The 17,445-nt window shown below is 41.7% G+C and overlaps 1 protein-coding gene across 2 annotated transcripts in view; it reads left to right on the forward strand.

The window, feature by feature from the left end:
* Positions 1-17,445, forward strand: part of pacs2 (phosphofurin acidic cluster sorting protein 2) — a 277,860-nt gene that overhangs the window by 205,143 nt on the left and 55,272 nt on the right. The window contains exons 14-15 of one of the 2 annotated variants that reach the window (XM_060828324.1): positions 3,396-3,528; positions 14,248-14,259. In XM_060828324.1, coding sequence (XP_060684307.1) covers positions 3,396-3,528; positions 14,248-14,259 — 145 coding nt within the window. The remainder of the gene's footprint in view (positions 1-3,395; positions 3,529-14,247; positions 14,260-17,445) is intronic. The other variant, XM_060828323.1, reaches the window with a different exon arrangement.

Consider the following 17,445-nt stretch of genomic DNA (forward strand, 5'->3'; position numbering starts at 1 on the left):
ACCTTGTTGAACGCCTTACCTAAGTCCATATTGATCATATCCACCGCTCTGCCCTCACCAATTCTCTTTTGTTACTTCAAAAAACTCAATCAAGTTTGTGAGACATGATTTTCCATGCACAAAGCCATGTTGACTATCCCTAATCAGTCCTTGCCTTTCCAAATACATTTACAACCTGTCCCTCAGGATTCTCTCCAACAACTTGCCCACCACTGATGTCAGGCTCACTGGTCTATAGTTCCCTGGCTTGTCCTTGCCACCCTTCTTAAACAGTGGTACCACGTTAGCCAACCTCCAGTCTTCCAGCACCTCACCTGTGACTATTGATGTTATAAATATCTCAGCAATGGGCTCAGCAATCATTTCCATAGCTTCCCACAGAGTTCTAGGGTACACATGATCAGTCCTTGGGATTTTCCACCTTTATGCCTTTCAAGACATCCAGCACTTCCTCCTCTGTAATATGGACATTTTTCAAGATGTCACCATCTATTCCCCTCCATTCTATACCTTCCATATCCTTTTCCACAGTAAACACTGATGCAAAACACTTGTTTAGTATCTCCCCTGTCTCGTGTGGCTCCACACAAAGGCCGCCTTGCTGATTCTTGAGGGGCCCTATTCTCTCTCTCGCTATCTTTTTGTCCTTAATGTATTTATAAAAACCCTTTGGATTCTCCTTAACCCTATTTGCCAAAGCTACCTCATGTCCCCTTTTTGCTCTCCTGATTTCCCTCTTAAGTACATTCCTACTGTCTTTATACTCTTCGGAGGATTCACTCAAAACCCAGTCTATACCTGACATATGCTTCCTTCTTTTTGTTAACCAACCCTCAATTTCTCTAGTCATCCAGCATTCCTTATGTCTACCAGCCTTTTCTTTCACCCTGACATGAATATACTTTCTCTGGACACTCGTTACCTCATTTTTGAAGGCTTCCCATTTTCCAGCTGTCCCTTTACCTGTGAACATCTGCGCCCAATCAGCTTTTGAAAGTTCTTGCATAATACCGTCAAAATTGGCCTTTCTCCAATTTAGAACTTCAACTTTTATATCCGGTCTATCCTTTTCCATCACTATTTTAAATCTAATAGAATTATGGTCACAGGCCTCAAAGTACTCCCTCACCGACAGCTCAGACACCTGCCTTGCCTTATTTCCCAACAGTAGGTGAAGTTTTGCACCTTCTCTAGTAGGTACATCCACATACTGAATCAGAAAATTGTCTTGTATAGACTTAACAAATTCCTCTCCATGTAAACCCTTAACACTACAGCAGTGTCAGTCTATGTTTGGAAAGTTTAAAATCCCCTGCCATAACCACCATATTTAAACCTACAGATAACTGAGACCTCCTTACAAATTTGTTTCTCAATTTCCTGCTATTAGGGGGTCTATAATACAATCCCAATAAAGTGATCATTCCTTTCCTAGTTCCACCTAAATAATGTCCCTGAATGTATTTCCAGGAATATCTTCCCTAACTCCAGCTGTAATGCTATCCCTTAATAAAAACACCACTCCCCCTCCTCTCTTGCCTCCCTTTCTATCCTCCTTGTAGCATTTGTATCCTGGAACATTAAGCTGCCAGTCCTGTCCTTCCCTGAGCCATGTTTCTGTAATTGCTATGATATCCCAGTCCCATGTTCCTAACCATGCCCTGAGTTCATCTGCCTTCCCTGTTAGGCCCCTTGCATTGAAATAAATGCAGTTTAATTTATTAGTCCTACCTTCTTCTCTGCTTTTCCCTGCCTGCCCTGACTGTTTGACTCACTCCATTTCCGAACTGTGCTAGTCTCAGATCAATCTCTTTCCTCACTACCTCCCTGTCCTCCACCTCCCCACCCACTCACTTGAACTCGTCCCAAGCAGCTCTAGCAAATTTCCCTGCCAGTATATTAGCCCCCTTGAGTGGACCTATCTTTTCCCTAGTTACCCTCTTGCTCTTCATATATTTATACATTATGCCTTGGGATTTTCCTTATTCCTATTTGCTCAAGACTTTTCATGGCCTCTTTTAGCCTTCCTAATTTCTTGTTTGAGTTCTTTCCTGCTATCTTTGTATTTTTTGAGGGCTCTGGCTGTCTTCCGTTTCCTAAACGTTCCACATGCTTCCTTTATGACTAAGCTCTCGATTTCTTTTGCCATCCGAGGTTCCTGAATCTGCCAACCTTATCCTTAATTTTCACTAAAACATGCTGGTCCTGAGCTCTTATCAATTGCCCTTTAAAACATACCTACACACCAGATGTAGATTTACCCTCAAACAGCTGCCTCTATTCTACATTCCCCAGTTCCTGCCTAATATTGTAGTAGCTAGCCTTCCCCCAATTTAGCACTTTCACCTAATGACTGCTGTTATCCTTTATCCACTATGGTCACTGTAACAAAATGCATTATTTTGAGTTAGCAAGCTGTAACTTGTGGGGTACCCGAAACATTAGTGTTTCTATCTTGGATATTTATCATTTAAAATCAATGATTTAAGTGAGGAGTCGGTGTGACGTCTCTAAGTTTCTTGACAGTACATAGTTGGAACAGAAAATAAACTGTCAGAAGAGCACAAAAAAGAAATGAACAGGTTTACTGTGTGGACAAGAACATAGCAAATGAAATATAATGTGAAGAAACATGAAGTTCTCCACTTTGGAAGGAAAATATAAAAGCAGAAAATATTTCTCAAAGTGGGAAATATTGGTATTCTGTGGAACCTGGCTTGTGTACAAATTGTGGAAAGCTGAGATGCCAACACAATTAGGGAAGCTAGCACTAAAATGGGAATTGCTGCACAAATGCAAGATGTTTTGCCACAGGCCTTTTATACAGGGCCTTGGTGAGACTGGTGAGTTTGGTCAGGTCTTCTGAGGAAGGACATACTCTGGAGGGAATGCAGCGAAGCTTCAGCAGACAGATTCCTGGAATGCGAGAGATGTTCTCATGTCGACATATTGAATAGTATAGATCTATATTCCCTCAAATTAAGAAGGATGAAATGTGATTTTGTTTAAATTCTTAAAGGCTCGATTGGGTATCTGCTAAGAGGACACTTCATCTGTGTGGGGAGTCCATAACCATTGGATTGGTTCGGACTGACATTAGGTTCCTGCATTCCAATGACTGTGAATCTTTGGAATTCTATACCCAAACAATTTCTAGATGCTGAATCATTTGAGTGTATTCAAGACAGAGATTGATAGACTTCCAGATACTAGGAGTTTCAGAGAAAAAGTGTGAAAAGGTGATGCTGAGGTAAAAGATCAGCTGTGATCACATTGAATGACAGAGCAGGTTTGAGCATCAGCACCACAAACACCGATCTCATTCAGCTAAGTGTCCTGCACTGTTGGTGTGTGGAGCTCCTGATCTATTTTATCTTGTATCATGGCTTCATTAGGACCGAAGGGAAACAGGTGGGACGCCGTGGAAGAAGCACATCCCTGAAAGAAAGGCAGCCCGCAAGGCAGCAGAATGAACGGGCTAACAGCTTGGATAATGAGCGTTCACCAGAGCCAAGGCAGCATCTGCAGGTAGGTGCAGAACGGTTCAAATCCTGCTTCAATAAAGGGTAAATTCACATCATCATAAAATATAAGAGTATACAAAATTTACAACTGAGGTTTCTAGAAAAGTATTCCATATTTCAAATCTTTAAAAAAAAACACTCCATCCTTTTAAGTCATCATAACCAAATGGATTATCCTATATCCATAAGCTTTGATAAATCTTAATGATGGTAGGTAATTCTACCTCATGACACATGACCGTTCTGTTCCTTCATATTTGCAATGGGAATTACAGAACAGCAGTCGTGAACTGTGTGAGCTTCTACCTTTCCCTAAAACAGTAAACTGATATAAATCATATTCAGTCCACTTCTTTTTATTGCTATGGCTCCACCTAAGTTCTGTCAGTTGAGCATTGACCAAGAATTGAAGCACCGTTTTGCTCAGTTTTACAGTGTATAATTCATGGAAACCGTGTCAGCTATTTGAAAACTTTAAAGCAGAATATTCTATAGAAGGAGCGCAATGTAGTTGCACTGTTATAGTTTATTCAAAGAATAGAGAAGGATGGCATGCTGCTGTATCACCACAGAGTAGTGGTTTTCCTATTTCTACCTGTAGCAAAGTAGTTAGTTTGGAAACAGAGTTGATGAGAGTGGGCCGGTCAATCTATATGTATTGGCTTTAGAATTTATTGACTAAGCATCAAATAATAGACCTGTCAGCAAGACTGTCATCTTTGAGTTGAACAGGACAGTGGCAGTCTTGATACAAAATTGGAAGTATGACATTAAAACTAGGATAGCATGAATGGTTGGTTATCAAGGAAGTATAATGAGGTGTAGTATGGATTGATATCAAATCACTGTGTCCTATTAACTCAAGGGAATTTGTGTATATATACTTGAAAATGAAAATTTGGAGCAGTATTGGTTAAGAGGAAAGAGACTAAGATGTGAGGTTTGTCCAAAAAGCTGGTACAAATACCATCAGCCACATAATTTCCTACTGTTCTGTCTGAGGCTATAATTTTGGCTCAGGAGTATACACAATGCTATGATCGCTAGGTGGCTCGGATTTGATTCCAAGGTCTAGTGACTGTCTGTGTGGTTTGCATGTTCTCCCGTGTCTGCATGGATTTCTTCTAGGTCCTCTGTTTTCTCCCACAGTCCAAAGATGTGCAGGTTAGGTGGATTGGCCTTGTGAGGACTGCAGATGCTGGAGATCAGAGTAGTGTGTGTGGTGGAAAAGCACAGCAGGTCAGGCAGCATCCGAGGAGCAGGAGAATCAATGTTTTGGGCAAAAGCTCTTCTTCAGGAAAGAGGCTTATGAGTTGAGGGGGTGGTGAGATAAATGGGAGGGGAGTGTAGGGCTGGGGGAAGGTAGTTGAGAGTCTGATAGGTAGATGGAAGGGGGTGGTCATGGTGATAGGTCAACCACTTCAACTCCCCCTCCCACTCTGCCAAGGACATGCAAGTCCTGGGCCGCCTCCATTGCCACTCCCTGACCACCCTACGCCTGGAGGAAGAACGCCTCATCTTCCGCCTCTGGGTCCTCTAACCATGCGGCATCAATGTGGATTTCTCCAGTTTCCTCATTTCTTGTTTTTTATGTAAATATGTATCTCAAAACTTGGATGCATTTTGTCCTAAAGTTAATACAAGAAAGATGCCCCTGAATAGAACTGAGATGAATAGAAATTTCTGTATCCAGAGAGTGGTGAACCTGTGGAATCCTATGCCACAGAAAGTAGTTGAGGCCAAAACATTTAATGTTTTCAAGAAGGAGATAAATATAGTTCTTAGGGCTAAAGGGATCAAAGGGAACAGGCAGAAAGTTGCAGCAGGTGCTCAGTTGGATGACCAGCCATGATCATCCTGAAGCTGGAGTAGGCTCCAATGGCCTTCTCCTGTTCCTATTTTCAGTGAACCACCAAGTTGTTACTTTGTAATTCTGCCAAGCCTGTAGCTACAAACCATAAAATGTGATTTATGGCAGATGCAGATTCTTTGAAAGTATACAATGTTTAAATTGTACAGGGCCAGGATGTACCAAAGTTTCTCGTGATCTTTTTCCAACATGCAATGTAGCATGCATTCCTACATTGAAGTGCAGCTTAGGTCTGTCACAGATAATGAGACTAGTCAAGTTAAATCATTGAAGTTGCATAGACGAGGCTTGATTTTCTTTAAGTAAAGAAAAGATATGGAAGTGTTTATGATGATTGAAAGATTAGGTAGGGTGAATAGAAGTAAATTTCTTCTCCAAAATGTGAACAATTAAACAGAAAAAAAATTATTTGAAGATATTACAGCGAGTACGAAAACATTCAACTTGTCTCCATGCTGTTTGTTCCATTCTTAGGTGTCTCAAAAGAATTGTATTACTCTTAATGTTTACAGTATGGATTCTGTGTTGGGCATTAGCCTGAGGGCAAAATCTCAAACTAAAAAATACAAAGTACAATAGAACTCAACTTTGTGCAATGTGAAATGTTCCACCCTGCTGAGCCTGAATTCAATTTAAACGTTCTGATGTTCACAGCGTACATTTCTTGTAAGGCACACAGCCAAAGGGGTTTTATGGTTTTCAGTCCCTCTATATTATGGCTGAAAGGTCCTGACTCTGGCCTTTCCCCGTTGTTCCTCTGTGACAAGTGCCCTAAGCTTTACAGCATTCCTTAGCACGTAATCCTGGAACTTGTGCCAGGTTGCACTGAAAAACCAGGCTTTGAGCAGATCACAGGGAATCTTTCATTGAGTTGCTGGTTCTCAAACCACAGTTGATACTTACTTCAGTTTGTGTCTCTGGGAACAGCATATAGAGTAGAGATGTAGCTTACAGAACTACTTGGGATGAATTGGGACAAATAGCACTACATCTATCTACAGACCTTTATTGCAAAGGCATTTTCCACAGGGAGTTTGACAAGTTTCTTTCCTACCACAGTCCACCTCGAGGGCAGTGGGCAGAATGGGTGGGACTCTGGACAATTTGGGAGTCCTGATAAGTAAAGTTAACCTTAAGATTAAAGTTTGTGTGCACGTGCTGATGTCAGGAATAATCTTTTCTCAGAAAGGGTAGTGGAAATCTCAACACTCCAGCATCAAATATTTTTTGGAGTATAGTGAAGGATTAGGGAAGGCAATGGCCTAGTGGTATTATCAGTAGACTATTAACCCTGTGACCCAGGTATTGTTCTGTGGACCCAGATTCAAAATGCACCACAGCAGATGGTGGATTTTGAATTCAATTATACAAGTGTGCCTCAATGACTACCGTTGGGTGGCTCTGACATCCATAATTACAAAGAGCTTCAAGAGGTTGTTCAGTGATCATTTTCAACAGATTGGCTTGACCCCTTGCAATTCATGTACTGGCATAACAGGTCCAGGGCAAATGCCATCTTCCTGACCCTGCACTCATCCTTGGAATATTTGGACACAAGGATACCTATGTCAGGCACCTACACATTAACTACAACTCTGCTTTCAACACCATAATTCCAAACAAACTCATCCCAAACTCCGGGATGTAGGTCTCTGCTCCCTACTTTGTAACTGATTCCAACTTACTGACCAACAGACCGCAGTCAATAAGGATAGGCAACAACGCTTCCTCCACAATAATTCTCCACACAGATGATCCACATGGCCGCGTACTCAGCCTCCTACTACAGTCCTTATACACGCATGACAGTGTGGCCAAATTCCACATCAACTCCATTTACAAGTTTGCTGACAACTGTCGGTTGGATCTCAGATCACAAGTACAGGAAGCAGCTAAGAACATGTTGTAAAGATAACAATCTCTCTGTCATCATTAGCAAAATGAAGGAGCTGGTCATTAACCTCAGAAGCAGAATAGAAGGCATGCCCCATCTGCATCAATGGTGCTGAGGTGGAGATGGTCGAGACCATCTCGTACCTGGGAGTGATGATCACCAGTAATCTGTTCTGGTCCATCCATGTTGACACAATGGTCAAGGAAGCTCAGCAATGCATCTACTTCATCAGGAAGCTAAAGAAGTTTAGCATATCCATAAAGACCCTTAAATGTTTTTATTGGTACACTTATCTAGATGCATCACAGTGTGGTAGGCCCTTCCCAAGATGGAAGTAAACCATGAAGAGTTGTGTACACAACATAGTTAATGATTATGCAAACTAGCATCCCATCCATTAACTTCAACTATATTTCCTGCTGCATTGGGAAAGCAACCAATACAATCAACCCTGTCACCCTGCTCATATTCTCTTTCACCTTCTTCCTTCGGGCAGAAGATATAAAATTTGTATACACGTGCAAACAGATTCAAGAATAGCTTCTTTCCCGCTGATATCAGACTTTTGAATGGACATCTTTAATGTTAATGCTGATCTCTCTGCATCATCTTGGCATTTGTATCGTGCACTCTGTTCAGTTACCCTATTGCACTTGAATAGTATGTTCTGTCTGCAAGGCATGCAAGCCAATATGTTTCACTGTGACAGTAATAAATCAAGTTAATAAAAATCTGGGACTGAGCCTAATAATGATTGTGGAACCATTGTCAATTATTAGAAGAACCTATCTGGTTCACTAATGTCCTTGAAGGAAGGAAACTGCTGCCTTACCTGGTCTGGCCTACATGTGACTCCAGGCCCAGAGCAATGTGTCCTCTGCAATTAGGGATGGGCAAAATATTGCCCTAGCCAGCAAGACCCACATCCCAATAATGAATAAAAAAGAATATGCTTTGAAATTTTCAATTGACTATTAATACATTGTAACAAAAATGTGCTGTATTAGATTAGATTACTTAGTGTGGAAACAGGCCCTCCACACAGTCAGTCACCTGAGGCAGGAATTGAACCTGGGTTTCTGGTGCTGTGAGGCAGCGGTGCTAACCACTATGCCACCGTGCCACCCATGAGTCTGGAGCTAAGATAAGTTGATGAAGTTGTATTGAATTTAATTGAATAGCAAAACACACTCGAGAAAGCTGCAAGGCTGATTTCTGTCCCTACATTCCTAACTGACTTGTTAAGAGTCTGGGTGGGGACATACATGCAGCATTAGTTGGTTTGTAATCCTTACAAGCAGTGAGCAGCAGAAGCATCGATTGCTTAATTGATCAAAATTTGCAAGTTACAGTTGATTTGCCTGCACCTAATTTTAGCTTACTGTGGTCTTGCTTTTGCTCTGACTGGTGACCCCTGCTTCAAGATAGCCAATAGTTAAAGCAAAAGGACCAAACGTGACGCACAGTTCTAAAGTCATTCCGATTCTACCCATTATCAACTTAGGATTATGTTTGTACCTTATGAAGTCATTGACCTTTAGCTGACATTGTACCTCAATTCACCAGTGTAACATTTCCTCCTGGACCCTTTCAGATATTTTGCATATTTTTAAGAATTCTTTTTAAAGGCTCTTTCTCACTGTTACCGTTTTAAAACCTTAACCGACGAAAGTTTTTACACAGCAGCAACCTGAGTGACACTTTCACTGCCCCCAGCTGCACTGAAACCAGTTTGAAAAATACAGCCCATCATAAAATCTGATTTTCGACTCTAGTTTAAAACTCATGGGCTTTGATTTAGATCTCACTTGTAGGCTAACCGCATAACTTGCCCTTGAGTTATTGGCCCAGACTGCTTCTGACCATAGTAAATGATATCCCTTAAGTCTTAGTAATGTATCATCTCTTTCTCATATTGGCTGATCTTGCAAGAATACCAATTAATGCTCAGTTGTGTGCAACTTTATGCTATTTGCCTGCAACTGCTTGGATCTCAGTTGACAGTGCCGTGTACTGTTTTGACATGGGACCATTTCTGTCAATGAAGGAGACTTTAATCTCGTCAATCAAGAGCAAGTCCAGATCCAAATGAAAGAGGTATCAAAGAGGTCCCTCTAACCTACTGGACCATCCAGAATATTATCACAAACTAATCCAAAAAGGAAGCAGAGGGCTTAAATTCAAACTCATGAGAAATGGTTTTACAGTTAACATAACAATCACATTAATTATAATTATTTGTCTCTGCTGTTTGAAGGAGCTTTATTGTGTACAAATTGGCTACTGTGTTTCCAACATTACAGCAGTATTTCCAATAATAATGAATAATTGTCAAACTTTATGCAATCTAATGACTCCTTGGGTGAAGAATTTTTCCCCTGAATTTTTTACTTTATTCATGACTCTTTATGATTCTTCTTTTTGGCTATCCACCCGGAAGTGGAAGTGTCTTTCTACATGTCCCCTATCAAACCCCTTCATAATTATAAGAACCTCCAGTAGGTCACCCCTGGCATCAAGGTATCTTAAAGCAGTCGTCGTCAATGAAATGTTTTGATGTCTGGCCATTCTTACAGAAAAAAGATGGCAGCTTACTTGCACTTAGGATGCTTTCTCAAAAGGCAAAATGATAATCTGTTGTTAGCGATGTTGGATGAGGAATAAATATTGTTAGAGGTATTAGTCAGATCTTCCCCCACCATCTCTTCAACATTGTTCCCTGCAATCTTTACATTCACCTGAGCAGATAGTTGTGGCCTCTGTTTATTATCTCAGATCAAAGATGATCCTCCCAAAGGTTTAGCACTTTCTTTGTCAGATGTGACCTCTAAATTGTGTCCAAGTCTTTGTAATGGGGCTAAATTAACAACTTCCTAACATGGACACAAGAGTGAACCAGGTTGAGAGTGCAGTAATCAAGGCTCGACACTCTATAGTGATGCGCTGTCACGACTGCTGTCTTTTGATTGCAGTGTTAAACTTGGAGCCCATCAAGTGGATGTAAAAGATCCTATAGCACTGTTTTGAAGTAGTGCCAGGACGTTATCCCAGTATCTTGCCCAATATGTATCCATCAGTATCACAAAAGAGATTCTCCATCATTCTAACATTGCTGTTTGCAGTGTGAAAATCAGTGGCCATATCTCCTTGTTTTCATTGCAACAGTAGTAACACTTCAGAAGTACTTTGCCTATAGAACAATTTTCAAGGCACCTGAGAGTCATGAAGGGACTTTCTTGGTTTTAATCGCTGCTTCTTTTCCACAATTACTTGCATATCAGGGTTCAAACTTTTGCTATCAGAAAGAACAGCTTAAGTTGATACATTTCCCAAGTCTACAAATCTGCCCTCTTGGACTGAAGTTTCACTCTGGGGTGTGAGCTAGGATGAAGTTGGACCAATATTGGAAGCAGATTGTAAACAGCCATGGGTGCTTAGATGCTGAAGTCTGAGGTTAGAAGATCTTCGTTGGTTTTCTGGGACTTGACTAAATGGACTAAGAGGTTTTTAAATCTCCTATCCCATATTCCTCACACTTCTTAAACCACCTTCAACCCAGCCCCATTCCAGCTTACTCTGTGCCACAGTTATTACTCCCATCCAGCTCCTTGATAACCTATGCTCATTGGCACCTTCTGCCTTATTTCTCTGTTTCATAGTGTAATTAGTAAACAGTGACACAGTCAAGGGAAGAGAAAAATCTTCTTCAGATCTTTGTGCTATAACGCGCATTTTGTCTATGCAAATTTGCTGTAACATGATTGACAAATGGAGGCGCTGTTTCGAAAATGCGAACTTTTAAAACGTGTGTTGGCTGTAACACGATTACATTGTCAACACTTGAAACGCTGTTTCTAAAGCATGGTTTTTCTATAACGCAGGGTTGCATAAGAACGCAATCTTCCCATTATAAAAGAACTGAACATACAAAGGTTTAGATCAATATGAACTGTTAGGGTGAGGTTATAATAAATATTGGATTTATGGAAGTCCAACATTGCAACTTGGGGAAAAAAAAACGTTCAGTGACTCTGCTGGAATCCAATGATGATGTTTGGAAATTGTGATTATAGGGATGTGCAACCCTTAAATATATTTTGTACAAGTGCAACCTGGAATGATAAAGTAGATGGGGTGAATTTACTCCTACACTGAAGTTCTACTGCTAACCAGCATATTTTATACTATATAGTAAATGGAGTAATGTGTCTTTCCTTTTCAATTAAATCAAAATCAGACCAGCCAAGCCTTATTTACTCCCCTTTTTTGCCACACATTTTACATTCAAAGTTGTATGACTGCTAACCTTCATCCCTTAACTTCAAAGGGCACTACTTTGACATTGCTGAACAGCGTGAAGAGAGCCGCATTCACTCAAGTAAGTGAGCGGTGAATCTTTTATCTGCCTTTATTTTTTTACTTACACATTTTCCCTAATTGCGATTAAAAATTGGGCCTGACAAAGTAACAAAGATAGCATCATTATAACATTATTTAACTGATATTTTTTGATTAAATGCTGTATGCCAGAGTGTAACGTTCACAGTAGTTACTAATTTATTGGGAATTAAGTGATGTAAATCACAAATTTGGTTTGGTACATATCATTATTTTGTAATTTGCTCTCTAACTTTCATTATTGTATATTTGGAGCCAACTTAAATTCCTATATCATTTATATTTTGTGGGGATAGTTGCAAGATTTTCTGTGTTCGTGCTGTATCGTGATAATATTCGGGGCAAATAACAGAATGGCAATTGACTGTAAAATTTTGTCCTTTAACATTGAGTTAATAAGACTAAACACTCTTGGGAGTCATTAGGCGATGTCTTTAAAACTTTGGGCCGTTGTTCTGGCAAAATTTAAAGGCAGATTTCTGGCCCAGGATTGAGTCTGGAGATTGGGGATGAGGGAGTGGGAGAGGTGATGGGAAAGAGGGATTGGATCTGGTTGCAGGTCACAATGGAAGATGCTGAGTTTGCATATCAGGTAAGTTAACATTTGAAACAACACAAAAGGATGATCCTTTGACTGTGGCTGCTCAATGAAGCAGCTAAAGTATTGATATTTTCTGAAGCTGATAAATTTTCTGTGCATGCTTAGTTTATTTTACATAGCTAATTCAATATCCTCCTTTGCAATTTTTAAGATACAATAATAATATCATAGAGAGAGCATGAAGGTAGATAAAGTCATTCCTGATTGCTTTCATGATTAGAATTGAGGAATGAGAGGACATGTAACCATTCAGGGAATCATCTATAGGCTTCTCAATATCAGCAGTGAAATGACAGAATACATTTCCGAGAGATAAGAAAAATTTGTAGTAAGCCACAAAATAAAAACATATTGTTGGTGAAACTCTGTTCCAGTAGCATCTGTGGGAAGAGGGTGGAGTTAACATTTTCAGTCCTGTGTTGAGAGTTACTGGACTTGAAATAACTCTGCTTCCTCCCACAGATGTTGCTAGACCTGCTGAGTTTTGCTAGCATTACCTGTTTTGTTTCAGATCTCTAGCATCTGGTGTTCTTTGTTTTATATTATTGTAGAAAGTCATGTTTTAATGAAATACTTTATTTTGCACAGATCAGAAAAACTGTAGTAGCCCAAATTAGAAAGATGGTGAATTTCCTGATTGTACTTAAGGTAGTTTTCTGCAAGAGTATGAACCAACAAAAGTGTAGATCGTGCCAAATTTAGTATGCAACGATATTTCTGCCTCTTATTTTCAGAGGGCTAAGCAGTTTGATTATATGACAGGACCCTTGAAATGTTTTTTTTTCCACAGCTGCAAGCACGCAGTGATTTTAACACACCAAATTATATTTGAACTCCACAGAACATTAGGTTTTCTAAATAACATAGAGGCAACATCGATCATGTGCTAAACTTGGTTAATCCAGCATATTAACAGTAATCTAACAGTTATTACAAGATGATTGAATTCATTGCTCAAAAAGAGTAACTAACATAGCTATTAAGATTGTAGAGCTTGGTAAGGTTAGCTGTTGAAAAGTGATGAGACAGATGCTGACAGTAACTAATCAGAACTCTTAAGTACAGAGGAAATACCTCCCTTCAAGTAAAACAGCCATGGGTAACATAAAGCTAAAGCAAATGAATGTAAAATTCTGTAAGTCCAGGAGACTGGGTGAGATTGGTGCAATGGCTCAGTGGTTAGCACTGCACCCTCTCAGCGCCAGGGAGCCGGGTTCGGTTCCCGCCTTGGGTGACTATCTGTGTGGAGTTTGCACATTCTCCTCTTGTCAGTGTGGGTTTCCTCTGGGTACTCTGGTTTCCTCCCACAATCCAAACATGTGCAGGTCAGGTGAATTGGCCATGCTAAATTGCCCATAGTGTTGGGTGCATTAGTCAGAGGGAAATGGGTCTGGGTGGGTTACCCTCCCTACAGTGTGGACTTGTTGGGCAAAATGACCTGTTTCCACATTCTGGGGAATCTAAAAGAAAATTTAAGAGAAGTGAAAAACCGGAAAAAGAAAGTAAGCTGCAAAGTGCGTATAAGAATAATTTTGTGATCATCTAACAAAAGGGAAGGACATACTTAACCTTTATCCTTTCCAACCTTCTGGCTGCAGATGTATCTGTGTCATGACAGTATTGGTAAGAGAGAGACCATCGACAGGAGCAATAATAGTTGTCATCATCTCAAACAGATGTAGAAGCTCAAGATGGAGCATCTATGAGATGCTGTGGCTCATCAACCGCTGCAGAATTGTACGCCAAAACAATCTGCAACTCTTGTTCTGAGGAAGGGTCACCAGACCCAGAACATTAACTCTGATTTCTATTCACAGATGCTGCCAGACCTGTTGAGTTTTTACAGCAATTTCTATTTTTATTTCTGCAACCTCATGTTCTAGCAAACCACCCACTCGACTATTACCATCAAGCCAGGAGATCAATCACATTCAATGGAGAGTGCAGAGCAGTGTGTCAGGTGCAGCACCAGGTAGACCTAAAGTTGAGGTGTCAACCTGGTGAAGCTAAAACAGGACTATGTGTGCCAAACAGCATAAGACCCAACTGACACAGCTATCCCACAATCAACAGATCAGATCTAAACTCTGCAATCATAGAATCTCTACAGTGTGGAAGCAGACTGTTCAGTACATTGAGTTCACACTGACCCTCCAAAGAGAATCCCATCCCACCCATCCCACTAACCTTGTATTTCCCAAAGCCAATCCACCTAATTTGCACAGCTTTAGACTGTGGGAGGAAACCGGAGCACTCAGAATATCCACACAGACACAGGGAGATTGTGCAAACCCTACCCTAGCAAGGAGCCCTAGCAAAACTGAAACTGGGGAGAACTCACTGCTGGTTGGAGTCATACCTGGCATATAGGAAAGATGGTTGTGGTTGTTGGAGTTCTGTCATCTCAGCTCCAGGGCATCTACGCCCAAGGCTGGAATTGAATCTGGGTCTATGGTGCCTGCTAACCCCTGAGCCACCATGCTGCTTTGTCACAGCTGATCATGAGTGGTGGTGGACAATTAACTTACTGGAGGAGGAAACTCCACAAATATCTCCATCCTCAATGTTGGAAGAGCTGTACATATCAGGACAAATGATAAGACAAAATCATTCACAGCAATCTTCAGCCAGAAGTGTCGAGTGGATGATCCATCTTGGCCTTCTCCAGTGATCCTCAGCATCACAGATGTCAGTCTTCATCCAATTTCATTTACTTCACGTGATAACAGGAGACAGTTGGAAGCACTGGATACTACAAAGACTGTCAGCCCTGACAACATTCAGGCAATCGACTTGCACTCCAGAACTTGCCGTACGTGGAGCTAAACTATTCCATTACAGCAATGACTCTGACTTCTACCTGAAAATGTGGAAAATAGCCCTGTACAATTAAAGCAGGATAAATCCAACCCAGCCAATTACCGCCCCATCAGTCTACTTTTAATCATCACCTGCTCCCAGCTTAGGTTCTACCAGGGTCTCTCAGTTCTTGACCTCATTGCAGCCTTGATTCAAGCGTGGACAAAGGAGCTGAATTCTAGAGGAGAGATGAGAGAGACTGCCCTTGACATCAAGGAAAAAGTGAGGACTGCAGGTGCTGGAGATCAGAGCTGAAAATGTGTTGCTGGAAAAGCGCAGCAGGTCAGGCAGCACCAAGGAACAGGAAATTCGACGTTTCGGGCATGAGCCCTTCATCAGGAATGAGGAAGGGCTCATGCCCGAAACATCGAATTTCCTGTTCCTTGGATGCTGCCTGACCTGCTGCGCTTTTCCAGCAACACATTTTCTGCCCTTGACATCAAGGCCATTTCCAACCACATTTGGCCCTAGCATAACTGGAACTGGGGAGAACTCTCCACTGGTTGGAGTCATAACTAGCACATAGGAAAGATGGCTGTGGTTGTTAGAGATCAGTCATCTCAGCTCCAGGGCATCTTTGAAGGAGTTCCTCAGGGAGGTGTCATAGGCCCAAGCATCTTCAATGGCTTAATCAATGATCTTCCCTCCCTCATAAGGCCTGGTTGTTCAACAGTGATTGTACATTGATCAGCACTGTTTGCAACTCCACAGACACTGAAGCTGTCCATGTTTAAATGCAACAAGTCTGGACAATATCTAGGCTTTTGCTGAGAAATGACAAGTAACATTTGCTCTACATAAATGCCATGTAATGAGATCTCCAATAAGAGCCAATCTAACCACGACAGCCTTGACATTCAATGTTGTTACCATCATTGATCGTGTGGGATTCAATGTCCTGAGGTTTCCATTGACCAGAAACTCAATTGGACCTGCAATATAACTAGGAGAAAGTGAGGACTGCAGATGCTGGAGATAAGAGTCAAAAGTGTGGTGCTGGAAAAACACATCTGGTCAGGCAGCATCCGAGGAGCAGGAGAGTCGACGTTTCGAGCTTAAGCTCTTCATCAGGAATGGGATGGGGGGGATTGCTGAGAGATAAATGGGAGGGGAGGGGGTGAGGCTGGGGGGAAGGTAGTTGGGAATGCATTATGTAGATAAAGGTGGGGGTGACAGTGACAGGGGTAGGAGAGTTCGAGAGGGTGGTGCCAAGTTGGAGGGTTAGATCTGGGATAAGTGGGGGGAGGGGAGATGAGGAAACTGATGAAGTCGACATTGATCCTGTGTGGTTGAAGGGTCCCAAGGTGGAAAATGAGGACTTCTTCCTTTAGGCATCTGGTGGCTAGAATCTGACCGTGGAGGAGACCCAGGACTTGCATGTCCTTTTGCAAAATGGGAGGTGAGTTGAAGTGTTCAGTCACAGGTTGGTAGGATTGTTTAGAGTGTGTGTTCCAGATATATCCTCTGAAACTTTCTGCAAGTTGGCATCCTGTCTCCCCAATGCAGAGGAGACCACATCAGGAGCAATTGATATAGTAGATGACGTGTGGAGGTGCAGGAAAATCTCTGTTGACTTTGGAAGGATCCTTTGGGGCCTTGGATGGAGGTGAGGGCAGAGGTGTGAGCATCGTTTTTTTTACCTCTTGCAGTGGCAAGGGAAGGTGCTGGGAGTGGAGGTTGGGTTGTTGGGGGTCATGGACCTAACAAGATGAACGAGGAAGGAATTTTCTCTGCGGAAGGAGGATATCCAAAATTCACATACCTGACTGCCCCAATCGACCCATCATCTTATCCTGCTCTTGCCTCACCGAACTTATCTCCTTGACACCTTCTCACAGCGGGTTGTGAGTTCATGGAATGCCCTGCCAGTAGCAGTGGTGAACTCTCCTTCTTTAGGGTCATTTAAGCGGGCATTGGATAGGCATTTGGAAGTTATTGGGCTAGTGTAGGTTAGGTAGGATTCGGTTGGCGCAACATCGAGGGCCGAAGGGCCTGTACTGCGCTGTATCTTTCTATGTTCTATGTTCTATGTTCTTGTCCCCTTGGTTCAGGCTCTCCCCACATACATTCAAAATACCACCTACACGCTCCACCACCTCCATGAATTGTGGTTCCCTGGCCCCCAATGCCTCATCTTCACCATGGACAGCCAGTCCTGATACACATCAGTCCACCATGACTAAGGCCTCCAAGCCCTTCGTTTCCTTTTCTCCTGCCAACCCAAATAGTACCCTTCAACCGACACTAATTGAATTGGTTGAACAAGTCCTCACCTTCAACTATTTCTCTTTTGAATCCT

This window comes from Hemiscyllium ocellatum, chromosome 8, assembly GCF_020745735.1.
Source record: "Hemiscyllium ocellatum isolate sHemOce1 chromosome 8, sHemOce1.pat.X.cur, whole genome shotgun sequence".
NCBI lineage: Eukaryota > Metazoa > Chordata > Chondrichthyes > Orectolobiformes > Hemiscylliidae > Hemiscyllium > Hemiscyllium ocellatum.